At 42.2% G+C, this 26,727-nt stretch overlaps 2 protein-coding genes across 7 annotated transcripts in view; one reads left to right on the plus strand and one right to left on the minus strand.

The window, feature by feature from the left end:
• The first annotated feature begins 10,764 nt into the window (after positions 1-10,764).
• The window catches only part of LOC139552446 (protein mono-ADP-ribosyltransferase PARP14-like), a 43,720-nt gene continuing 27,757 nt past the window's right edge, over positions 10,765-26,727 (plus strand). For all 3 annotated transcript variants that reach the window (XR_011670433.1, XM_071364199.1, XM_071364200.1), the window contains exons 1-2: positions 10,765-11,012; positions 11,185-11,300. Coding sequence is in view for 2 of the 3 variants with exons in the window: in XM_071364199.1 (XP_071220300.1) it covers positions 10,823-11,012; positions 11,185-11,300 (306 nt within the window). In the remaining variant the exon portion in view is untranslated. The remainder of the gene's footprint in view (positions 11,013-11,184; positions 11,301-26,727) is intronic.
• LOC139552447 (uncharacterized) lies at positions 14,182-20,882 on the minus strand. Of its 4 annotated transcripts, none has more exons than XM_071364202.1 (10): positions 19,862-20,882; positions 19,598-19,774; positions 19,446-19,507; positions 19,277-19,363; positions 19,148-19,189; positions 18,906-19,079; positions 18,791-18,826; positions 18,138-18,692; positions 17,745-17,856; positions 14,182-17,650 (listed from the first exon to the last, which is right to left on the minus strand). In XM_071364202.1, exon 10 carries the CDS (start codon positions 15,552-15,554, stop codon positions 14,424-14,426), a length of 1,131 nt encoding a protein of 376 aa, XP_071220303.1. In that variant the 5' UTR covers positions 15,555-17,650; positions 17,745-17,856; positions 18,138-18,692; positions 18,791-18,826; positions 18,906-19,079; positions 19,148-19,189; positions 19,277-19,363; positions 19,446-19,507; positions 19,598-19,774; positions 19,862-20,882; the 3' UTR covers positions 14,182-14,423. The 4 variants fall into 4 exon arrangements, with proteins under 4 accessions (XP_071220303.1, XP_071220302.1, XP_071220305.1 ...); XM_071364204.1 differs by having other exon boundaries at positions 16,884-17,650; XM_071364201.1 differs by having other exon boundaries at positions 17,745-18,068; positions 18,906-19,189.

Genomic DNA, 26,727 nt, shown 5'->3' on the forward strand with positions numbered 1-26,727 from the left:
ATTACCGCTCTTATCCTACCTCATTTGCACATGCTGTATATAGATTTTTCTACTGTATTATTGATTGTATGTTTGTTTATTCCATGTGTAACTCTGTGTTGTTGTATGTGTCGAATTGCTTTGCTTTATCTTGGCCAGGTCGCAGTTGCAAATGAGAACTTGTTCTCAACTAGCCTACCTGGTTAAATAAAGGTGAAAAAAAACAAGGTGTCAAAAGCGTTCCACTGTGACACTGGCCCATGTTGACCCCAGTGCTTCCCACAGTTGTGTCAAGTTGGCTGGATGTCCTTTGGGTGGTGGACCATTCTTGATACACACAGTAAACTGTTCTGTGAAAAACCCAAACACCTTCCAGTTCTTGACACTCAAACTGATGCACCTGGCACATACTACCATACACCGTTCAAAGGCACTTAAATATTTAGTCTTGCCCATTTACCCTCTGAATGGCACACATACACACTCCATGTCTCAATTGTCACAAGGTTTAAAAATCCTTCTTTAACTGTTCTCCTACCCTTCATCTACACTGATTGAAGTGGATTTAACAAGTGACAACAAGGGATCACAGCTTTCACCATTCATCTGGTCAGTCCATGTCATGGAAAGAGCAGGTGTTCTTAATGTTTTATATGCTCAGTGTATATGTAAACAGACCATAAATGTCAACATTTTTGTTTTTTGAGAGAGAGTATATAGTGGACGATATGTGTCAAAAAGTGATTGATTACTTATATCTGTGTCTTATGTTTATGCCCTTTTAAGGACAGCCTGTCCGGATGTCCTCACGCTATCTTGGGTGTGCTTATGTAACATGATAGTGCAGCTGTTTCTCCGAAGTAAAGCAAATGTTTGCAATAAAAAGTAATGGCCTGATGATTGATGATGTGAAACAGTTGGGAATGTTTGTAGTGAATGGGGGAGGCCTGAGTTTGAACTGTTTCAAAAATGTGAAACAGTTGGTAATTTTTGTAGTGAACTTATGGAGCTGCTGGGTAGTGAGCTTGTGACCCCTTGTAGAATGAAAAAGTCATTTCCGGGGTCGGTCTGCCTGAATATAATTAATTGTTAGACTTGTCCTGTGACAAAAAATTGGCCTCGATGGTTTTGACATTGTCACCCAGACATGAAGGACACAATATACCTAGGATACACCAGATAAGACAGGTGAAATACTCCAGTCATAACAGACTGGCCCTAGCCCCCCGACACATAAATTATTGCAGCATAAATACTGGAGGTTGAGACAGGAGGGGTCGGGGGACACTGTGACTCCGTCCAACGGTACCCCCGGACAGGGCCAACCCCCACACCACTAGATGGATATCTTCAAACCAGCAACTTATTACCCTGAGACAAGGCTGAGTATAGTCCATGAAGATCTCCTCCACGGCACAAACCCGAGGGGGGCGCCAACCCGGAAAATACCCAAATATAACGTATGTGAAAAGATGTGCTCAAAGTAAAGCTTCGCTGGTTAATTATTATTATTACCATTATGATACCATGATTATTATTATTGTTATTATATATATTTTTTTACATTTGCCATAACTAGTAAGCCATACATCCTGACTCAATATGGGCTACCAAATATGTACCTGGGCACATATGGGAGGGGTGGGACCACATGCATTTTTTAAATTGAGGCGAGAACATGACTGCTATATTGTAATTAAAATCATTGACCCATAAGAGAACACATGAACAAAGCAAGGGATGACCCATATAGTACTAAAACAACATTACTCTTAATGAGAAATATAATCTAATGAACAAATATTTGCATAACCAAAGACATAACAACTGGCTCCAACATTGTATTTAGCTGAGTATAAAACTTTAATATTGGCAGTAAGGTCATTGAGAATAACAATAGACAATAGTTATTGTTGGTATTTTAGAGATAAATATAGTGGTTCATGAATGTTAAAGATTTGTTCACAGTGGGGATTTTGAAAGAGGGGGATTAGAACCCTAAAGTAATAGAGGTAAGAAAGATCATAAAGGTATTTTAAGATTCAAGTTTAGGGGGGTAATAACTTTGTGGAAATCACTATTCACACTATGTGGATTATAAACATGTACAGACATAGAGAACCATCACATCAAGGAGGTGTAACAATGATGAAGGGCTATTCAATGTACAACAGTATTCTTCTGTAGCAAGCAATACGTGTTGAATATGTTTACATAATCCATGGTTGAATGGTTTTATGAACTCCTTTAGAGGCTTTGCAAGTAAGTTTTAACAGGCCTCATTCAGCAGTCTGAATTAACCTAGAGGCAACCAAAACATCAACGTTTATAGAGGCTTGGAGATTCTTTCCACAAGTAAGGTGGAAAGAGCTGCTTTGCCTAACTCTGTACAGACCAAAGGAATTTCCAGAGCTTGCAATGCCTGAGACTGTATGATAACTCCGACTCCTACCTCTAATGGTTATTGTAGACCAAATCAAATCAAATTGTATTGGTCACATACACATGGTTAGCAGATGTTAATGCGAGTGTAGCGAAATGCTTGTGCTTCTAGTTCTGACAGTGAAGTAATATGTAACAAGTAATCTAACAATTCCCCAACAACTACCGAATACACACAAATCTAAAGGGGTGAATGAGAATATGTACATAAAAATATATGGATGAGCGATGGCTGAGCGGCATAGGCAAGGTGCAATAGATGGTATAAAGTACAGTATATACATATGAGATGAGTAATGTAAGATATGTAAACATTATTAAAGTGGCATTATTAAAGTGACTAGTGATCCATTTATTAAAGTGGCCAGTGATTGGGTCTCAATGTAGGCAGCAGCCTCTCTGAGTTAGTGATTGCAGTCTGATGGCCTTGAGATAGAAGCTGTTTTTCAGTCTCTCGGTCCCAGCTTTGATGCACCTGTACTGAACTCGCCTTCTGGATGGTAGCGGTGTGAACAGGCAGTGGCTCGGGTGGATGATGTCCTTGATAATCTTTTTGGCCTTCCTGTGACATCGGGTGCTGTAGGTGTCATGGAGGGCAGGTAGTTTGCCCTTGTGGGGCCTCAGTGTTGAGGGTCAGCAAAGTGGAGACGTTGTTTCCTACCTTCACCACCTGGTGGCGGCCCGTCAGAAAGTCCAGGACCCAATTGCACAGGGCGGGGTTGAGACCCAGTGCGTCCAGCTTGATGATGAGCTTGGAGGGTACTATGGTGTTGAATGATCAGCTGTAGTCAATGAACAGCATTCTTACATAGGTATTCCTCTTGTCCAGATGCGATAGGGCAGTGTGAGGTGTGATGGCGATTGCATCGTCTGTGGACCTGTTGGGGCGGTATGCAAACTGAAGTGGGTCAGGGTGGCCGGTAAGGTGAAGGTGATATGATCCTTGACTAGTCTCTCAAAGCACTTCATGATGACAGAAGTGAGTGCTACGGGGCAGTAGTCATTTAGTTCAGTTATCTTTGCCTTCTTGGGTACAGGAACAATGGTGGCCATCTTGAAGTATGTGGGAACAGCAGACTGGGATAAGGAGCGATTGAATATGTCCGTAAACACACCATCCAGCTGGTCTGCGCATGCTCTGAGGTTGCGGCTAGGGAAGCTGTCTGGGCCAGCAGCGTTGCGAAGGTTAACAAGTTTAAATGTTTTACTCACGTCGGCCATGGAGAAATGGGGGGAGGGCGCAGTCCTTGTTAGCTGGCTGCGATGGTGGCACTGTAAGATAGCGTCGTGGTCGGATTTGCCGAAGGGAGGGCGGGGGAGGGCTTTATATGCAACGCAGAAGTTAGAGTAGCAGTGATTGAGTGTTTTACCCCCGCGAGTACTGCAATCAATATGCTGATAGAATTTAGGTAGCCTTGTTCTCAAAATTGCTTTGTTAAAATCTCCAGCTATAATAAATGCAGCCTCAGGATATATGGTTTCCAGTTTACATAGAATCCAGTGAAGTTCCTTGATGTCCGTCGTGGTGTCTGCTTGAGGGGGAATGTACACAGCTGTGACGATAACTGACCAGGTGCGGTTGTTATGGGTCGGCTTCTGGGATTAGATCCATTGTCCTGGCTGGTGGTCAAAACAGAGGATCCGCTTGGGGAAAGTCGTATTACTGTTCATTTTTTTCTTCACTATGGCCAACGATGTTCAAACTATGATTAGAAACTTTGATAAGAAACTATGATTAGAAACTATGGCCAACTATGTTCAAACTATGAATAGAAACTATAATTAGAAACTATTCACACCCTGACCAAACCAAAATAGAGACAAAAAACGCTGCGCCTTGGTCTGTCTCTCCTCACGACCGTGACACTTTGATCAAAGTATGATAAGAAACTGTGAAAAACTATGAAGCCATGTCTGTGTGTGTGTGAGTGATGATCTATTATTTAACTGTGCAATATTACTCTCTCTATACTACATCTGTCGATATATACCAAAGTAACAAATGTTTAACAACGTTGCAAAGTTTTGTATTGCAAAAGTTCTGAAATACAATGACATCCAATTTTTAGGGAATTATTAATAGAATGTGTTACATAGTGTGCATCTATGATAACTTTTATGTAATAGATCCTCTATGTCAGTGGTTCCCAAACATTTTATAGTCCCGTACCCCTTCAAACATTCAACCTCCAGCTGCGTACCCCCTCTAGCACCAGGGTCAGCGCACTCTCAAATGTTGTTTGCCATCATTGTAAGCCTGCCACACACACACACACACACACACACACACACACACACACACACACACACACACACACACACACACACACACACACACACACACACACACACACACACACACACACACACACACACACACACACACACACAATACATTTATTAAACATACAGTTGAAGTCGGAAGTTTACATACACTTAGGTTGGAGTCATTAAAACTTGTTTTTCAACCATTACACACATTTTTTGTTAACAAACTATAGTTTTAGCAAGTCGGTTAGGACATCTACTTTGTGCATGACACAAGTGATTTTTCCAACAATTGTTTACAGACAGATTATTTCACTTATAGTTCACTGTATCACAATTCCAGTGGGTCAGAAGTTTACATGCACTAAGTTGACTGTGCCTTTAAACAGCTTGGAAAATTTCAGAAAATGAGGTCATGGCTTTAGAAGCTTCTGATAGACAAATTGACATAATTTGCATCCATTGGAGGTGTACCTGTGGATGTATTTCAAGGCCTACCTTCAAACCTAGTGCCTCTTTGCTTGACATCATGGGACAATCAAAAGAAATCAGCCAAGACCTCAGAAAAAAATTGTTGACCTCCACAAGTCTGGTTCATCCTTGGGAGCAATTTCAAAATGCCTGGAGGTAGAACGTTCATCTATAAAAACAATAGTACACAAGTATAAACACCATGGGACCATGCAGCCGTCATACCGCTCAGGAAGGAGACGCGAGATGTCTCCTAGAGATGAACGTACTTCTGTGCGAAAAGTGCAAATCAATCCCAGAACAACAGCAAAGGACCTTGTGAAGATGCTGGAGGAAACAGGTACAAAAGTATCTATATCCAAAGTAAAACAAGTCCTATATCGAAATAAGCTGAAAGCCGCTCAGCAAGGAAGAAGCCACTGCTCCAAAACCGCCATAAAAAAGCAAGACTACGGTTTGCAACTGCACATGGGGACAAAGATTGTACCTTTTGGAGAAATGTCCTCTGGTCTGATGAAACAAATATAGAACTGTTTGGCCATAATGACCATCATTTTGTTTGGAGGAAAAAGGGGGACGCTTGCAAGCCAAAGAACACCGTCCCACGGGGGTGGCAGTATCATGTTGGGGGGGGGGGGGGGGGGGGGCTTTGCTGCAGGAGGGACTGGTGCACTTCACAAAATAGATAGCATCATGAAGTAGGAAAATTATGTGGATAAATTGAAGCAACATCTCAAGACATCAGTCAGGAAGTTAAAGCTTGTTCGCAAATGGGTCTTCCAAATGGACAATGACCCCAAGCATATGTCCAAAGTTGTGGCAAAATGGCTTAAGAACAACAAAGTCAAGGTATTGGTTTGTCCCTTCAGACAATTTGTGGGCAGACCCGAAAAAGCGTGTGGGAGCAAGGAGGCCTACAAACCTGACTCAGTTACACCAGCTCTGTCATGAGGAATGGGCCAAAATTCACCCAACTTATAGTGGGAAGCTTGTGGAAGGCTACCCGAAACGTTTGACCCAAGTTAAACAATTTAAAGGCAATGCTACCAAATACTAATTGAGTGTATGTAAACTTCTGACCTGTCACGTTCGTCGTAGTGAGGAGACGCAGCGTGATGTGAATACATTCTTCTTTAATAAAAAGAAGAACACTTAAACAAATGAACAAAAACAACAACACGAACGTGAAGCTATAATAACAGAGTGCTGCCATGCAACTACACATAGACAACTACCCACACAGACAGGTGGGAAAAGGCAACCTAAGTATGGTTCTCAATCAGAGACAACGATAGACTCTGATTGAGAACCACACCTGGCCAAAGACACAGAAATACAAATCATAGAAAAAAGAACATAGAATGCCCACCCAAATCACACCCTGACCAAACCAAAATAGAGACATAAAAAGCTCTCTACGGTCAGGGTGTGACATGACCCACTGGGAATGTGATGAAAGAAATAAAAGCTGAAATAAGTCATACTCTCTACTATTATTCTGACATTTCACTTTCTTAAAATAAAGTGGTGATCCTAACTAACCTAAGACAGGGAATTTTTACAAGGAATTGTGAAAAACTGAGTGTAAATGTATTTGGCTAAGGTGTATGTAAACTTCCAACTTCAACTGTTTAGAGTCAGGATGTAAGGCTTACTAGTTATGGCAAATGTAAAAATAATAATAGTATTAGTAATGATAATAATCAAAGAGCGAAGCTTTACTTTGAGCACATCTTTTCACATACATTTTATTTGGGTATTTTTAATTTACCACATTGATTGGCTCCAGCCCAATGGTGCATGTACAAAGAAAAAGAATGCAATTCAACCATTGATGGATGGTGACGAAAATAATGACATTGCTAGTAGTCATGTTAATCTTTTCAATGTTTTATTGGTGGAGTTTATGGATTTGCATGTGGCTGTGCATTATATGATGCCTGGATAGGAAAGAGGATCTGATCATGTCTATTGGTATTCTTGAAATATTCTGGATCCAAAAAGACATACATTTGTTTTGGAGTTAATTCACCATCTGCTTGCATTGTTTGGTAGTGTATTAGCGTGGTATGAGACAACATAACCAATACAATTTTAGCAAAATAAAAATGATCAGTATTTTCATAAATTGAGACATGAATAAAAATGGTGTTATCACATCAACAACCAACAAAATCTTTTAGAATGTTTTCAGTATAGAATGACATGTATACAGATTATATTACATCTTTTTGCATTTTGTCTTAATTATTGTTCTTTAGTAAATAGGACAGTCAGCAGTGTGTTAGTCCGAGAAACATTAACTCAATAGTTGTTTTATGTTTGTGAAACCTTGAAATGTACATAATGAGAAGTGATTTTATTGGGTAATAGTATCAAATATATATCATTTATATCAAAATGTATACCAAATATATATAATTTGCACTCGTATAAACTGTTTTCATCACTAGCTTGTAAACCCATTCTTGTATGTTTGAATTAGCGCTCATATTAACTGTTTTCATCACAAATCTGTCAATCAACCAAATGTATTTCTTTAAACCCATCTTTGCATCATCAGTTGTCACAAAGTGTTTTACAGATACCCAGTCTAAAAAAAACTAAGACCAATCAATGCATATGGCGAAGCACAGCATCTAGGAAACACTCCCTAGAAGTCATAAACGTAGGATTAAAACTAGGGAGGAACCATGCTCCGAGGGCTGTGCTGAGTGCACATTTAAGACTACATGAACCCCTTATTGCTATTCGAGATGTTCCAACGTTCATAATTGACCAGCAGGGTCCGATAATAACCAGGGTGGCTATAGAGTGGGCAAAAGTTCAGCACTCAGGAGTCAATGTCATGTCATTCGTCTTTTTCAGAGAGAGAGAGAGAGAGAGAGAGAGAGAGAGAGAGAGAGAGAGAGAGAGAGAGAGAGAGAGAGAGAGAGAGAGAGAGAGAGAGAGAGAGAGAGAGAGAGAGAGAGAGAGAGAGAGAGAGAGAGAGAGAGAGAGAGAGAGAGAGAGAGAGAGAGAGAGAGAGAGAGAGAGAGAGAGAGAGAGAGAGAGAGAGAGAGAGAGAGAGAGAGACGACCTATTACATAAAGTTATCACAGATGCACACTATGTAACACATTATATTAATAATTCCCAAAAACTTTGCAACGTTGTTAAACATTTGTTACTTTGGTTTACATCGACAGATGTAGTAGAAAGAGTAAGAGAGCGAGAGAGTAATATTACACCGTTTAATAATAGATCATCACTCACACACACACAGACATGGCTTCATATTTGTTCATAGTTTTTTATCATAGATTGATCGTAGTTGGCCATAGTTTCTAATCATAGTTTCGAATCATAGTTTCTAGTCTGAGATGTTTTGATATAATAAGAGGTTTGAAAAGAACCTAAGAGGGCAGAAGCTATTTTCTACAAACATTATGAAGAAAAACAATGGCTACTGCTCAATGGATAAATAGCCTTCATATTTTTAAAACATAGATGTCAATGAAAACAATTAATACATATCAGTCTTAAATAATATCTGTATACAAAGATCACATTGAATATTCAACTCACCTTCAAAAAGCGCCATGAGGAAGAAAAGATTCCCAAATTATATTTGTGCTATTCAGTCTTCAGGATGTTCTGGGATGATGGCTGTTGGAGAGGGGAAGGGCAGTTAAGTGAGCTGGGGCCTTTTATGGCCCTGCCTCTGGGAGCCTATCAGCTTGTGACATGATGCGAGAGTGAAAGAGGGCCTACCTGTAAGATCTTTTGTGATATTTTGTGCTACAAACATGCTTATACTTAAAGAGGTGTTTGACCATTCATCTCAAACACTCATGTTGACAAGATGTTGGGGAATCATTGGAGGAATGTACTGACAAACTGAGCATCTCAGTGTACAGCTCAATAAACCGAATGGGTGTTTTGTTACATTTCAGTCTTCTGTGAAGTATTTAAAGTGTCATATTGGGATGGCTATGAAAAGCCAAATGACATTTACTCCTGAGGTGCTGACCTGTTGCACCCTCTACAACCCCTGTGATTATTATTATTATTTGACCCTGCTGGTCATCTATGAACGTTTGAACATCTTGGCCATCAATCAATCAATCAAATGTATTTATGAAGCCGTTCTTACATCAGCTAATGTCACAAAGTGCTGTACAGAAACCCAGCCTAAAACCCCAAACAGCAAGCAATGCAGGTGTAGAAGCACGGTGGCTAGGAAAAACTCCCTAGAAAGGCCAGAACCTAGGAAGAAACCTAGAGAGGAGCCAGGCTATGAGGGGTGGCCAGTCCTCTTCTGGCTGTGCCGGGTGAGATGGCCAAGATGTTCAAATGTTCATAGATGACCAGCAGGGTCAAATAATAATACCATGTACTGTTATAATCTCAACCTGGCACAGACAGAAGACGACTGGCCACCCCTCAGAGCCTGGTTCCTCTCTAGGTTTCTTCCTAGGTTCCTGCCTTTCTAGAGAGTTTTTATAAAGACAACATACGGGTAGAGAAGGAGAGGAAATGTCTACAAAATAGATTTGGTGTTTGTCAACTGAGGTACAGTGTATTAAGATCTTTCCCAGTTGAGCTATCCAGCTCCGTAAGGGCTCTGTAGAAATGTGCAAAAGTTACAGCACCATTTTGATACACTCTGTCTTTATCCATCCATTATCTCCCCTATTTTCCATCATATTTCCTCTCTTTTGAGGTTGTTACAAATATTAGAAGCTTTAATGATGCTTCAATTTGGAGACAGCTGACAGCCCCACAGCCTTAGCTCATGCTGTCCCTCCCTCCCTTGTGCCATATTTCCCTCTGTGCGTCATCGGGTAGTCCTACACCTGTGACTCAATAGACTACAGAATGTTAATCGCCAGGAGAATGCAGTCTGTCAGCATACAGTATCTGTCAGTGTCCTGAGCAGCAAATTCCCCACCCCAGCCTTAGCTCATGCTGTCCCTCCCTCCATTGTGCCATATTTCCCTCTTTGAGTCATCGGGTAGGGCTACACCTGTGACTCAATAGACTACAGACTGTTTAATGCCAGGAAAATGAGTGCAGCGCAACAGTTAACTAGTGTAGCGAATTTGGGCGGGAACCCCTGACCAGGACTCGAGTCCAGCAACTGTCAATCTGTCTTTCTGAGTAAGGGGCCATGGAAAGAGAATGATTTACGCAGAGAGAGACAGAAAGAGGATTCCCTCATTGCTCCAGCTCTCAGAAAATTCTAGCAAAGTTATTATCTGAGGCATAGTGTCATCTACTAGTGAACATGTGTACCTTCCTCCTGTAAGGTCCTGTCCATTGGGACATCTTGCCCATGTCTGTCTGTGATCACGTTCACTCTCTCCAAGAGCATGAACTAACATTCATTATTTTTGTTAATGGTTAAGCAGGTGAAAATATAATGCACATCGTTTCCATTCGCCATTTGTTTTAAACAACACGTTCTTAAGTTAAACACATTACTTGAGAAAAGCATAGGCTAAAAGGTTTATATACCCCACTGCCTACTCATATAAGGCGCGGTTATAGGATCAGTAGGTCCATTGTACACACGATTTCCTCGTCAACCGAGCCTGAAACGAAAGTGAAACAGTGGAAGCAGTGAAATAGGACAACACGTTTCATACCCAAACAGTCTTCGCATGAGAGGGGAGAAACGATGGATGAATATCCTTATCCCATCACTGTAGACGTCAGTTGGACAAACTCGGTCTCTAAAGGGATACAGAACAAGCTTCAGATTTATTTTCAAAGTAAAAAGAAGTCGAGTGGAGGGGACTGCTTCTGCTTGGTGCCCTACGAGGATCAACGCTCCACTAGAGCAACTGTTTATTTCAAATCTGAGGATGGTAAGCAGATCACCACAGATGAATATAGTACGGATGAATATAGTATAGTTGTCATTTTATAGCCTACTGTAGGATATCATAATAGTGAAATAGTGTTAACCATACAAATGTAAATATGTACAAGTGACTTCCAGTAAAGTGACATGTGCATGATGTCCATTTGTCTCCACAGTCAGGGAAAGGGTTCTATCGAGAGATAACCATGAAATGACTGTAGACAATGAAACTGTGAAGTTGCGCTTGTCATCATCATCGGGGGAAAATCTGAAAGAGGCTTGCTCTCCGTCGGTGAGTAGTTCATGTCAGTGGTTCACAAACCTTTTATAGTCCCGTACCCCTTCAAACATTCAACCTCCAGCTGAAGACCCCCTCAAATGCTGTTTTTTTTGTAAGCCTGCCACACAGGCTTTTGTAAGCCTGCCATTTATTAAACATAAGAATAGGTGTGAGTTTTTTGTCACAACCCTGCTCGTGGGAAGTGACAAAGAGCTCTTAAAAGACCAGGGCACAAATAATAATACAATAATCAATAATTTTGCTCTTTATTTAACCATCTTAAAACCTTATTTGTTCATTGAAAATTCTGAATAACTCACCACAGGTTAATGAGAAGGGTGTGCTTGAAAAGATGCACATAACTCTACAATGTTGGGTTGTATTGGAGTGAGTCTGTCTTAAATAATTTTCCGCTCACAGTCTGTGCATGTATTTAGTTTTCATGCTACTGAGGGCCGAGAATCAACTCTCACATAGGTACATGGTTGCAAAGGGCATCAGTGTCTTAACAGCACGATTTGCCAAGGCAGGATACTCTGAGCGCAGCCCAATCCAGAAATCTGGCAGTGGCTTCTGATTAAATAACATTTTCACAAAACCGCTTGTTGCAATTTCAATTAGGCTCTCAGTTGTTTGTGTCATCAGTTTCGGGAAAGTACCTGCGTAATTGCGCACCCAACTCACTCAGTTGCTTCGCTATATCACATTTGACATTGTACGTAAACTTGAGTTCATTTGCACACAAAAAAATCATACAATGATGGAAAGACCTGTGTGTTGTCCTTGTTAATGCAGACAGAGAAGAGCTCCAACTTCTTAATCATAGCCTCAATTTTGTCCCGCACATTGAATATAGTTGCGGAGAGTCCCTGTAATCCTAGATTCATATCATTCAGGCGAGAACAAACATCACCCAGATAGGCCAGTCGTGTGAGAAATTCGTCATCACGCAAGCGGTCAGACAAGTGAAAATGATGGTTAGTAAAGAACATTTTAAGCTCTCTCAATTTAAAATAAATTTGTCAATACTTTGCCACTTGATAACCAGCGCACTTCTGTATGTTGTAAAAGTGTTACATGGTGTAATGTTGTTCGTCTGAGGAAGAAGGAGTAGACCAAAGCGCAGCACGTGTTCATGATTTTTATTATAACCTGAACACTGAAACAAAAACAAAAGTGGAACAAAACGCAACAGTTCTGTCAGGTACTCACACAAAACAGAAAACAACTACCCACAAAACCAACATGGTAAATGGCAACCTAAATAGGCTCCCCAATCAGAGACAACGAGAAACAGCTGTCTCTGATTGGGAACCAATTCAAGCCACCATAAACCTACAAACCGCTAGACCATAAAAAATCCCCATAGATAAACAAAAACCCTAGACAAGACCCTAGAAAATCCCCATAGATAAACAAAAACCCTAGACAAGACAAAAAACCCTAGACAATACAAAAACTAAACAAACCACCCTTGTCACACCCTGACCTAACCAAAAAATAAAGAAAACAAATATAACTAAAGTCAGGGCGTGACACATGGTCGTTGCCCATATCATTGTGTAATGCAGAAAATAGACGAGAGTTCAGGGGCCTTGCTTTAACAAAGTTAAACATTTTTTACTGTAGTGTCCAAAACGTTTCAAGCTGTCAGGCATTCCCTTCTCGGTGGATGCTGCAGTGTACCCAAGTGGCGTTGGGAGCAACTGCTTGCACGCGCATTACCACTCCACTATGTCTCCCTGTCATGGCTTTTGCACCATCAGTACAGATACCAACATGAGCAGCAGCTTCGTTTGGCTCCATATGGACCGTGAGTGGAATTCCCGCGAGAGAGTAACGGTTAATGTGATTGTATGTTAGTTATTTGACTAGGCTACCTGTATTTGACATTGTGTTGTTATTTCGCTGAACAGTAGACGGGTAAATTTTATTTTTGGCAGTGAAACGAGTCTACTTAGGCGAGAGAACTCGCCCAAATGTATAGCCCCATTGGAAAATATAAATGGACTGTTTGAAAATGTGAAAAAAGTAAAAAATAAATAAATATATATATATATATTTTTTTTTTAAAGTGTGTGTGTATATATATATTGTTTCATGTGAATCACATTTTTATTTGGCATATTCCCGACAACATTGCCGCGTACCTCAGTTTGGTAATACCAGGTCTATATGAATTGCTACATTTTAAAACACTAGCTTCAACTGTTGGCAGTGGTGGGAAAAGTACCCAATTTTCATACTTGAAAAAAAGTAAATATACCTTATTAATAGAAAATGACTCAAGTAAAAGTGAGTCACCCAGACAAATTCTACTTGAGTAAAATTCAAAAAGTATTTGGTTTTAAATATACTTAAGTATCAAAAGTAAAAGTACAAATTCCTTATATTAAGCGAACCAAGCAGCATGATTTTCTTGTTTTTTATTATTATTTACGGATAGCCAGGGACCCACTCAAACACTCAGATATAATTTATAAACAAAACATTTGTGTTTAGTGAGTCTGGCAGTTAAGATGCAGTAGGGATGACCAGGGATGTTCTCTTTAAGTGCGTGAATTAGACCATTTTCCTGTCCTGCTAAGCATTCGAAATGTAACGAGTACTTTGGGTGTCAGGGAAAATGTATGGAGTAGAAAGTTGTAACGCTCGTCTTCCTCCTCGTCTGAAGAGGAGCAAGGATCGGACCAAAACGCAGCGTGGGTTGAATACATAATCATTTTAATAATAATAACGAAGACGAAAAAACACTTGAACAAACTACAAAATAATAAACGACGTTAACAGACCTGAACTTGAGAACACATAAACATGAACGCAGGAACGAACGAAACGAAACAGTACCGTGTGGTGAACAAACACAGACACAGCAACAATCACCCACAAACAAACAGTGAGAACAGCCTACCTTAATATGGTTCTCAATCAGAGGAAACATAAAACACCTGCCCCTGATTGAGAACCATATCAGGCTAAATAACGACCCTAAACCAAACATAGAAACACATAACATAGAATGCCCACCCAGCTCACGTCCTGACCAACTAAACAAGACTAAACAAAGGAAATAAGGTCAGGAACGTGACAGAACCCCCCCCCCCAAGGTGCAGACTCCGGCCGCAAAACCTGAACCTATAGGGGAGGGTCTGGGTGGGCATCTGTCCACGGTGGCGGCTCTGGCTCTGGACGTGGCCCCCACCCCACCATAGTTAATCCCCGCTTCCGTGGCCTCCTTTTAATGGCGACCCTCCATATCAACCCCACTGGCTTAAGGGGCAGCACCGGACTGAGGGGCAGCACCGGACTGAGGGGCAGCTCCGGACTGAGGGGCAGCTCCGGACTGAGGGGCAGCTCCGGACTGAGGGGGAATTCCGGCATCGCCGGCATGACCGGTAGCTCCTGGCTGACTGGTAGCTCCTGGCTGACTGACGGCTCTGGCAGATCCTGGCTGGCGGGCGGCTCTGGCTGCTCCTGACTGGCAGGCGGCTCTGGCTGCTCCTGACTGGCGGGCGGCTCTGGCTGCTCCTGACTGACGGACGGCTCTGAAGGCTCAGGACAGACGGGCGGCTTTGAAGGCTCAGGACAGACGGGCGGCTTTGAAGGCTCAGGACAGACGGGCAGCTCAGACGGCGCTGGGCAGACAGGCAGCGCAGGCGGCGCTGGGCAGACGGACAGCTCAGACGGCGTTGGGCAGACGGGCAGTGCAGGCGACGCTGGGCAGACGGACAGCGCAGACGGCGCTGGGCAGACGGCAGACTCTGGCCGGCTGAGGCGCACAGTAGGCCTGGTGCGTGGTGCCGGAACCTGTGGTACCGGGCTAAGGACACGCACCTCAAGGCTAGTGCGGGGAGCAGCAACAGGGCGCACAGGGCTCTGGAGACGCACAGGAGGCTTGGTGCGTGGTGCCGGAACTGGTGGTACCGGGCTGGAGACACGCACCATATGGCGAGTGCGTGGAGGAGGAACAGGGCTCTGGAGACGCACTGGAAGCCTGGTGCGTGGTGTTGGCACTGGTGGTACTGGGCTGGGGCGGGGAGGTGGCGCCGGATATACCGGACCGTGCAGGCGTACTGGCTCCCTTGAGCATCGAGCCTGCCCAACCTTACCTGGTTGAATGCTCCCCGTAGCCCGACCAGTGCGGGGAGGTGAAATAACCCGCACTGGGCTGTGTTGGCGAACCGGGGACACCATGCGTAAGGCTGGTGCCATGTATGCCGGCCCGAGGAGACGCACTGGAGACCAGACGCGTTGAGCCGGCTTCATGGCACCTGGCTCAATGCCCAATCTAGCCCGGCCGATACGAGGAGCTGGAATGTACCGCACCGGGCTAAGCACACGTACAGGAGACACCGTGCGCTTTACTGCTTAACACGGTGTCTGCCCGTACTTTCGCTCTCCACGGTAAGCTCGGGGAGTTGGCGCAGGTCTCCTACCTGACTTCGCCACACTCCCTTTTAGCCCCCCCCCAAGAATTTTTTGGGCTTGACTCTCAGGCTTCCAGCCTCGCTTCCGTGCTGCCTCCTCATACCACCGCCTCTCGGCTTTAGCTGCCTCCAGCTCTTCACGAGGGCGGCGATATTCTCCAGGTTGTGCCCAGGGTCCCTTACCGTCCAGAATTTCCTCCCATGTCCAGAAGTCCTGTGTATGCTGCCGCTGCTGTCGCTGCTGCCCGTTACCACGCTGCTTGGTCCTTGGTTGGTGGGTGATTCTGTAACGCTCGTCTTCCTCCTCGTCTGAAGAGGAGCAAGGATCGGACCAAAACGCAGCGTGGGTTGAATACATAATCATTTTAATAATAATAACGAAGACGAAAAAACACTTGAACAAACTACAAAATAATAAACGACGTTAACAGACCTGGGGCCTGTTGCACACAACTAGGATAAGGGATTAAGCCAGGATATCTTGGTGATCCTGGCTCAATTGATCCGTAATCCGGTTGCACTAAAGATGGATAGGGGGCAGGAGGATATGTTATGGTATAAATTACCATGGAGATTTATTCTGTGGAGCTAGCCTGCTCCAGACCAGGCTAAATTCCAGGATCTATTTAATCTCATCCCTAATGTCAGTCAGCAGTCACCACAAATGGAAACCAATAGTTATTTCACTGCTCACTATACATTGTTATCACATATAACTAGACCCACTGTTATTATTTAAACGTTTGTGATCATTAATTTCAATGATTTTGGATAAAAAATGATTTTTAGATGATGTTGCTATCATTAGATAATTTACAGTTTCCCATAGACTATAAGGCTATATATAAAATGATAGAATATTAGGGCCACAGAGGGGAAAAAAACACAAGTCATAATATTGTAACCAGTTGTTTTAAAGGAGGACAGTTGTTAAAATGACAGATGTGGGGCATTTCGTGAAATTGTACTTCAGTATGGTTTCATAAACAAAGACATGCTGATGTGCCAGAATATTAAGTATCACATTGTCATAAGTATCAAAACTGTAAAAACAATATGTAGCTTTTCTGCAGAAAGAACCAGCCTCATAAATTTATGACTTTATCCTTTTTCTTCAGTGTGGCCCTAGTACTCTGTCATATAAACAAATACACATTCCATATGAATATAAAAACACAATGTGTAACATTATGTTCCTTTATTGAATAAGGACAAAACAAAGCAGGTAAACCATCAGCTCCTTTCGAAACTGAAGTCACAGTGACTCTACAAGATGGAAAGCACAGAATCCAAGCATATTATACAAAATGATACATACACATTCAAAGGTCTGTATATAACACACCCTGCATGTCTGCACACTAAAATAAATGCAGGACAAATCCATACACATCAACTGAACAGACAAATGAATGGATGCAGTAGCCTCCCTGCAGCCTTGTATTACACACAGTATACCGCACAAACATCATAAGAGGCCAAATTCGTCAAAAAACGAACCCAAAAAAACCCAAATTCCTCTGCCACCGCAGGACATATTTAACCAAAATTGAAAGCACACATACTAACTAAAATAATTCAACACATATTGGTCCCTCAGCAGCCGACCACTGTCGTCATCAGGGAAGATTGCCGGATTGTCCCAGTCCATGGCTGGTGGCACTCTGGGGGCCCTCTCCTTCCTCAGGCAGGCCACATTGTGGAGGACAGCACAAGCCACAGTAATATCACATGCCCTAACAGGGCTGACCCTTAATTTGTGAAGGCAGTGAAAGCGTGCCTTCAGGAGGCCAAAGGTCATTTCAACTCTGGCCCTGGTCCTGGCATGGGCATGGTTGTAGGCCTGCTGTGCTTCCTGGGGGTCTGTGAAAGGTGTCAGGAGAAAAGGCTGGCAGCCATACCCCCTGTCTCCCAGCAACACACCAGAGAATTCACCTGTCAACACAAAATCTCATCATTACTACCTCATAAACACAGTGATATTCTTGACACAGCCATGATGGTTATAAATAGGGGTTGTGTGGCTTACCTTGTGATAGGCACTAATAGATTTCAGAGGCCCGAAAGATTCTGGAGTCATGGACTGAGCCAGGCCATTTTGCCACAACATTGCTGATCACACAGTCAGCATTGCAGACCATCTGAAATCATAAGATGAGGAATATTACACCAATCAATGCACATCACTGGCAATGCAGAGTGTTCGTCAATGGACAATATCAAAAAGTTATGTTCACCTGAACATTAATGCTGTGAAAGGATTTCCTATTCACAAAATCGGCCTCATGGGCACCTGAGGGGGCTTTTATCCTTATGTGTGTGCAGTCCACTGCACCAATGACATTGGGGAAACCTGTCACACAAAGTAATGAGTATCCTACTATGTGTTAACAGTTGTCCTGTAATTTGTAGATCCTCTTACCTGCAATCCTATAGAACTCCTCTTTGATGTCACAGAGTCTTCTGTGGCCAGGGAAGGAGATGAAGACATCTGCTAATGCTTTGATAGCCAGACACACACTCCTTATTGTGCGGCAAATTGTGGCCTTGTTCAGCTGTTCTGCATCCCCCACTGAGTACAGGAAGGCTCCACTAGCAAAAAAGCGCAAGGCCACACAAACCATTTGCTCCACACTCAGTGCATGGCTCCGTGCAGTGCGGTGCTTAATCCTGGGACCCAGTAGTCTGCATAGATACCTGATGCCATCTGCAGAAAACCTGTATCTTTCATATAGATGGTCATCAGGGAAGGCCAGTGGGTCCAACCGGTCCCTGAAGACCCTTTCTCGCCTGAAGGCTCTCCTCAGCACAAGTGCTTCTTCATCCACCACATCTCGCACGAATGGGCATGCCATTGTCAGAGCAGAAAGGAACACACAATTTTGGGCCTTCATATAGGCTAGTGGCCACACCTGGTGCTGGGGGGGTGGGCAAAAGAGGGCGATGCCTTATAACGATGACTTGGTTGTACTGATTGCTGGGAAAATAAAAAAAACCTTAGAAAGATGCCACCGTCCTGTGTGCTCACAATAAGAGCTCATATGTCATGGCTCACTTGACTTTACGAGAATATACCTAATTTTTATTTTGAGCTGTGTCATCTTCTTGGAGCTGGGGGAGGAAAGAAAAATAATGATTAATACATTTGTGTTACAGTTAGCATACAGTGTACATTGAAGGCATATCTCACCTCCCTCTCAAGTTTTTTTATTTCAAGGTCCAGTTTCCTAATTGTCCTCTTTTTTATTTCGGACTCCAGTGCAAGATTTTCCATCTTTTTCTTCTTGTACTGAATGTCTATGTCTGCCAGTTCTATTTGGCGCCGGAGGTGGTTGCCATACAACTTTCTGATAGCTTGTGAGCTCTGTGAACACAATACAATTAGCGCAGCTGGAATTTGGCAGGATGTGGTGTCCTTTTATTAATACGCACTATGTTGCCAGGCTGGTTTTCCCACTGTATAGCATCTGGGTCCTGTAAAAGAAATTAGATTTTTTGATTTTGATGAGGACTCCTCACCATTGTAGAGTAAATAGTACTTTCACAGTCTTAACATGATACCTCATGCCTTCTGGAATCCAGAGAGATGGTCTCCTCCTCATCATCGTCTCCATCATGTGCTGTTGCTGCTGCACTGGGGCCTTCACCCTATCACATTTAATCGGATTCATATTGAAGCTAGTAGACAAGACATGCCAGGCCTACAGTATGCCTTTGATGGAGTACTCACTGGATCAGCATCGTCTGGTGCTTGTGCTGGTGGCTCTAACAGGAACACAGTGCTGCCAGACACTGCAAGGCAATAGGTAAACCAAAGTCAGACAGTCCAAATTGATTCAATATGAATGTGGTTGTATCCCATGTAGAGATGGAAGGACATACCTTGAATGAAGCGGGTGGCATCTTGGGAGGAACCTATGCTCGTCTCTTTCCCCCCAGGGATCCCCTCTAAGACGGGCCTGCCTTTATTTAGCTCCAAGGCCATGTCCTCTGCTGGGGTAAGGTCAGCCTTTGGTGACCCACCACCCGTGCCTTGTCTGTGGGTATTCTTTTTCACTGCTAAAACAGTACAGACAATGTGTGAGCAGGCACCTTCTGGGTACAATATATGCTTGTGCTTTGTTAAATATTAGTCAGGGACCATACCATTCTGCAGAATGTTCTTGTATTTGATTTTGACCTGCTGCCATGTCCGTTTTGGCCCGTTCATGTTTAATCTACACACACACACACACACACACACACATTTAATGGAGTCACACTGCAAAAAATTACTTGGTATTTTTGTCTTGTTTTCAGTAAAAATATCAGAAAATTTATCATAGCTTTATACAGTGTGATGGAGTTACTTTACACAATTTCACTCATATCTGCAGTGCATTTCAATAAAAAATTTAACCGTTTCATAATTACAGTACAACTGCATTTTTGGAGATGTGAATTAAATATTTGAATTGTAATTGTGATGTTTCAGCGGAGCGGTGAGTGTGTAATTGTGCACTACTTACGCATTCAGGCGGTCTGCAATACTTTGCCACGCTTTTTCTCTTTGCTTTATCACTGTGGCGGTGTTGCCTTTCTTCTTAATTATATATTTTACCTCCTCGTATGCCTCCATGAGGATTTGTGCTTCCGACGGGGAAAAGTACGCGGCTCTAGTTGCCATGGTAAATCAGTTAATCTGTGATCTGTGGCGGGGTCTATTTGAGTGAGCCGTGAGCGCGCACCTATCCAGGATTGGTTTCACCTGGCTTAATGAATCCGTGTCTGCTCATCCTGGCTTGGTCTTTGTGCAACCAATTAAGCCTGGACGCACATGTTTTGGCTTCATTGAGCTCAGCTGAGTCATTTATCCCGGATGTCTTAATTCTACTTTTGTGCAACAGGCCCCTGAACTTGAGAACACATAAACATGAACGCAGGAACGAACGAAACGAAACAGTACCGTGTGGTGAACAAACACAGACACAGCAACAATCACCCACAAACAAACCGTGAGAACAGCCTACCTTAATATGGTTCTCAATCAGAGGAAACGTAAAACACCTGCCCCTGATTGAGAACCATATCAGGCTAAATAACAACCCTAAACCAAACATAGAAACACGTAACATAGAATGCCCACCCAGCTCACGTCCTGACCAACTAAACAAGACTAAACAAAGGAAATAAGGTCAGGAACGTGACAAAAGTACATTCTTTTCTTTAGGAATGTAGTGGAGTAAAAGTAAAAGTTGTCAAAAATATAAATAGTAAAGTACAGATGCTCCAAAAAACTACTTATGAAGCACTTTAAAGTATTTCTACTTAAGTACTTTACACCACTGACTGTTGTATTGTTGACTTACTGTGAAATCAAATGTATGAACCTCTACTATCAACGGTGTTGAGGCCTTTGCATTCCAGCTACAGTTGTCCTGATTCAACCAATCAGAGATAAATGTACAGATTTGTCATGTATTTGTCTCATACAGTCAATGGTTTGTCTAAAGATAAATAAGGATTGTTGTAACAGACTGCTATCTTTAGTTGTAAGCAGTGTTAAAGTAAAGTTTCCACATGAATGTCAACTAACATCATAATTAGGCCTACATGTACTCAGTGGTGTTGTAGTGCTATTCTTTTAGGTGCGGGAGCCAAATATTTTTAAATGATGTCATCATTTCTCAATCAACGTTTCTACCGACAGATGTAGCCCATTGAATATCATTATAGAATTTGGATAAAATGCATCCTCCTCTAAAATAATACCTAAAAGAAGAATAGCTAAAATAATACATTTCACTGCACATATCCGGTGTATGTGACAATAAAAACATGTTATCTTACCTGAACTCAGCAAAAAAAGAAAGGTCCCTTTTTCAGGACCCTGTCTTTCAAAGATCATTCGTAAAAATCCAAATAACTTCACAGATCTTCATCGTAAAGTGTTTAAACACCGTTTCCCATGCTTGTTCAATGAACCATAAACAATTAATGAACATGCACCTGTGGAACGGTCGTTAAGACACTAACAGCTTACAGACGGTAGGCAATTAAGGTCACAGTTATGACAACTTAGGACACTAAAGAGGCCTTTCTACTGACTCTGAAAAACACCAAAAGAAAGATGCCCAGGGTCCCTGCTCATCTACGTGAACGTGCCTTAGCATGCTGCAAGGAGGCATGAGGACTGCAGATGTGGCCAGGGCAATAAATTGCAATGTCCGTACTGTGAGACGCCTAAGACAGCGCTACAGGGAGACAGGACAGACAGCTGATCGTCCTCGCAGTGGCAGACCACATGTAACAACACCTGCACAGGATCGGTACATCCGAACATCACACCTGCGGGACAGGTACAGGATGGCAACAACAACTGCCCGAGTTACACCAGGAACGCACATTCCCTCCATCAGTGCTCAGACTGTCCGCAATAGGCTGAGAGAGGCTGGACTGAAGGGCTTGTAGGTCTGTTGTAAGGCAGGTCATCACCAGACATCACCGGCAACAACAACGTCGCCTATGGGCACAAACCCACCGTCGCTGGACCAGACAGGACTGGCAAAAAGTGAGGAGTCGCGGTTTTGTCTCAACAGGGGTGATGGTCAGATTCGCGTTTATCGTCAAAGGAATGAGCGTTACACTGATGCCTGTACTCTGGAGCGGGATACGATTTGGAGGTGGAGTGTCGTCAAGGTCTGGGGCGGTGTGTCACACCATCATCGGACTGAGCTTGTTGTCATTGCAGGCAATCTCAATGCTGTGCGTTACAGGGAAGACATCCTCCTCCCTCATGTGATACCCTTCCTGCAGGCTTATCCTGACATAACCCTCCAGCATGACAATGCCACCAGCCATTCTGCTCATTCTGTGCTTGATTTCCTGCAAGACAGGAATGTCAGTGTTCTGCCATGGCCAGCGAAGAGCCCGGATCTCAATCCCATTGAGCATGTCTGGGACCTGTTGGATCGGAGGGTAAGGGCTAGTGCTTTTCCCTCCCCAGAAATGTCCGTTAACTTGCAGGTGCCTTGATGGAAGAGTGGGGTAACATCTCACAGCAAGAACTGGCTAATCTGGTGCAGTCCATGAGGAAGAGATGCACTGCAGTACTTAATGCAGCTGGTGGCCACACCAGATACTGACTGTTACTTATGATTTTCACCGCCTCTTTGTTCAGGGACACATTATTAAATTTCTGTTAGTCACATGTCTGTGGAACTTGTTCAGTTCATGTCTCAGTTGTTGAATCTTATGTTCATACAAATATTTACACATGTTAAGTTTGCTGAAAACAAACGCAGTTGACAGTTGTTAAAGGAATTTTGATTCCTGTTTATTAACCAATTCAATTAAAACACTCTGCCCATAAATAATAATTTGTAAGATAATTATCAGCATAAAATGGACAGATACCAGTCTTAAAATCAATCAATCAATAGCGTTTATTCTCGAGAGTACTGAATCATAGTACAATTTACATCAGGTTATATAATAAAGATGATGTCATAGCTTTTAATGTCCAACCTCCTCTCGGATACAATGGCAATACAGTTCGAGTTCTCATTACTGTCTGCCACCTGTTAAACTATCTACAACCAACCCAAGGTCTTTCCCCTCCCTGGGTAGAGACATCATTCTAGCCTGTCTGAAGATAAACCCATTCTTTCTAAACAAGGAACACATAACATTCAACATTTATGAGTTATAATTCTAAGTCAAATGTATACATATTTTAGTCATTAAACACAAAAATCCCGTAACACAGTGAAAGGACGTTTCTTTTTTTGCTGAGTTTATTTCAAAATAGTCCATCATCACTGTCAAGAGTGAAGTCTATTTTTTCACGTTTTCCGGAAAAATGTCCAAACTCCAAACTGCATTTCAATCATTTTATCTCAATCAGTTTCATGGGAATATGCATTAAGATCTTCTTGAATTACTGTTTCATGAGCAAATTAGAAACGATGATGTTACATACTATTTGCCTTGTATTTTGTTTCAATCTAAGCATAGGCTGTATCCTGCTTGGTGGCGTGAGCTGTTGAGTTTTGGCCTCATCAGAACTAAAAACATTGACATTTAGCTTCACTGAGCATCCTAAAAGAATTGACAGGTGTTTTTTGTGTAACAGTAATTTAGGCTTACTACTAATCCAAGAGTACAACCAATTCCCCAAAATGGAGGAGGCAGGTGGCAGCGGGAGGAGGTAGGGAACTGGTCTGTCTGCCCAATATAAAGGTTCAAAACTGGCGGAGGAATAAAAATACCATAAATAGGAAAGTATACCAGTTTCATTTGAGTTCCAGAATGTTGACAACTGTGCCATACAGATTGCAAAATAGTTGGAAAGAGATTTTTGATGTACCGATTCCATGGTATATGAGTTGATATAAAAAACAACGCAAGATTCAAGACTTCGTGCTTTTCAGCTAAAATTATTATAGAGAATTTTTGCCACCATTAAAATGTTGAAAAATTGGGGCATAAAATCAATGAAGCTCTGCAGATTTTGTTGTGAGGATACAGAATCAATAGACCATTTATTTTGGTATTGCCCTCAGGTAGCCTGTTTCTGGTCTCGGGTTCAGGAATGGCTGAAAATGCATACTGTAGCATTGATCTAAAATTGACCCTAGCAATAGTACTGTTAGGAGATCTGGAGAGACCGGGTCAGTCAATTACTAATATACTAACACTCTTAGTAAAAGTATTTATCTTCAACTCGCAATCTGTGGATTCTATTCGATTAGATAGATTGAAATTGTACATTAAACATCACAGCACAGTTGAAAGATAGTCAAAATAAAACATAATAAAAGTATGTTTGTATGACACTGAGGGGCAATGTTTTTACAGCTAATGCCGGTTTGCCTGAGGCTGATGCCGTGCAGGTGTTTGTTCACATGCAAATACACACATTCTCATTCAAATAAACGCATACAAGAACACGCACATACATGTAATAGTGCCAGAGGGAGCATGAAAATGTGAAGGAAAAAAACAATATATATATTTTAATTTTTTTATTTGGCGTATCCCTGACGGCATTGCACGTACCTCTGGGGGTAAAAAGTTAATTTGAGTTGCCTCTTCGTTAATTCATCTGCCTTCCCCCTTCATAAAAAACATAATGTAAAAAAATAGATTTTCAGCCCAGGCCTGATATTCTAACATGCTGACCAGTCTGACTGCCCGTCCGCATGTTGATTTTGTCCACCCACACCAGACGCGATCAGGACACACAGGTTGAAATATCAAAACGAACTCTGAACCAACAATATTAATTTGGGGACAGGTCGAAAAGCATTAAACATTTATGACAATTTAGCTAGCTAACTTGCTGTTGCTAGCTAATTTGCCATAAATAAATAATAAAATGGTAAACTGAGTTTGTTTCTAGTAATCTCTCCTCCTTCTTCTTCTTTGGACTTTATATGGCAGTTGGCAACCAACTTTAATGTAGGAGAATATAACACATTGAATCTGGTAAAAGATAATACAAACAAAAAAACATACATTTTATTTCCCCCCCCCATCTTTGAAATGCAAGAGAAAGGTCATACATTCAAATATAATTTTAGGTGTAACTTAGATGTTGTCCACAAGATGGCAGCAGTGTGTGTGCAAAGTTTCAGACTGATCCAGTGAAGAATTACATTACTACAAAACATTTTGTATGAAGTCTGCCAGGAGTTGCCCAAATGTGCCGAATTGGTACGTTTATACATTTTCAAGTACATAACTATAGAGAACATGCAAAAATGCTATTGTAATAAAAAGTTTACACACTCCCAGGAATGTCATACATTATGGATCATTAGCTTCCCTACAGAAAATACACTAAGCTTCCCACATCTAGATGGCCGGGCGGGGGATGTGGAGCCAGAGACAGCAGTGGGGTCAAACTGGGAGAGGCGGGACTTCCAGCACGTCAAGCTTCACAAATAGAACCAAGTTATATGTTAGCGCATGACTACGCAGCCGCTTGTGAGTAGTGTGGGTGCAATGATTGAATAACATGTATGTGTACATTTATTTTGCAACGCTTGCGCGTGCTACTCGAGCGGTGTGGTCCACCCACAAAGCTCGCGCACATGTTGATTTTGTCCACCCACACCAGATGCGATCAGGACACGCAGGTTGAAATATCAAAACGAACTCTGAACCAAATAAAATAAAATAAAAAAAGTATATTTTCTCTGTTATTGTGGGTGTAGTGAAATGCTCCAAGAGTGCAGTAGTATCTAACAGTGCAGTAGTATCTAAAAACGATTCACAACAATACACATCAATCTAAAAGTAAAAGAATGGAATTAAGAAATATATAAATACTATCTTGAGCAATGTCGGAGTGGCATTGACTAAAATACAGTAGAATAGAATACAATATATACCAGAGGTGTGGACTCGAGTCACATGACTTGGACTCGAGTCACAAATATGATGACTTGCAACTCGACTTTGACACCAATGACTCGTGACTTAACTTGGACTTGAGCCTTTTGACTCGAACTGACTTGATACCTTCCCCAAGCCCAAATATTTAAGAAAGTGTGCAGCGCATCAACTCTTAATTTAACGGATTACAGTTTGAATCGGACAGCAGCCAATCAAATTGTCCCAGCTGAGAAAAAGTTGCGCGTGGCAGTGCAGAGGAACGTCGGCGACTGAATTCAGATGGAGCCCTTGGAAAGATGATACCCCCGAAAAAATTGGATATAAAGACTACACTGTATCAACAAAAAACGGATTGCAACTTGCAAAACATGCGGGAAGATAATGACAGACGGAGGCGCAACAACTTCCAACTTTGTTCGACATTTGAAGCTGCACAAAGTAAGTCGTGGCGAATATAGCCGACAGCTATATCATTCATAACTTTGCCAGTGTAGCATGTTGGCTAACGTAACGTTAAATCAATGAGGCTCCACACAGTCAGTCAGTGCGGGAACGTGATAATTGCACCCAAGATTGAGCTACAACTGGCAAGGCAGTTGGTAGCCTAAATCCTGCCAGATGTTACTGCTGTT

Source organism: Salvelinus alpinus, chromosome 24 (assembly GCF_045679555.1).
Source record: "Salvelinus alpinus chromosome 24, SLU_Salpinus.1, whole genome shotgun sequence".
Lineage (NCBI taxonomy): Eukaryota > Metazoa > Chordata > Actinopteri > Salmoniformes > Salmonidae > Salvelinus > Salvelinus alpinus.

What these genes read in the sequence shown, in the direction of transcription:
- LOC139552447 (XM_071364202.1), bottom strand. Translation starts at nt 15,554, where the DNA reads ATGAAGCCGGCTCAACGCGTCTGGTCTCCAGTGCGTCTCCTCGGGCCG.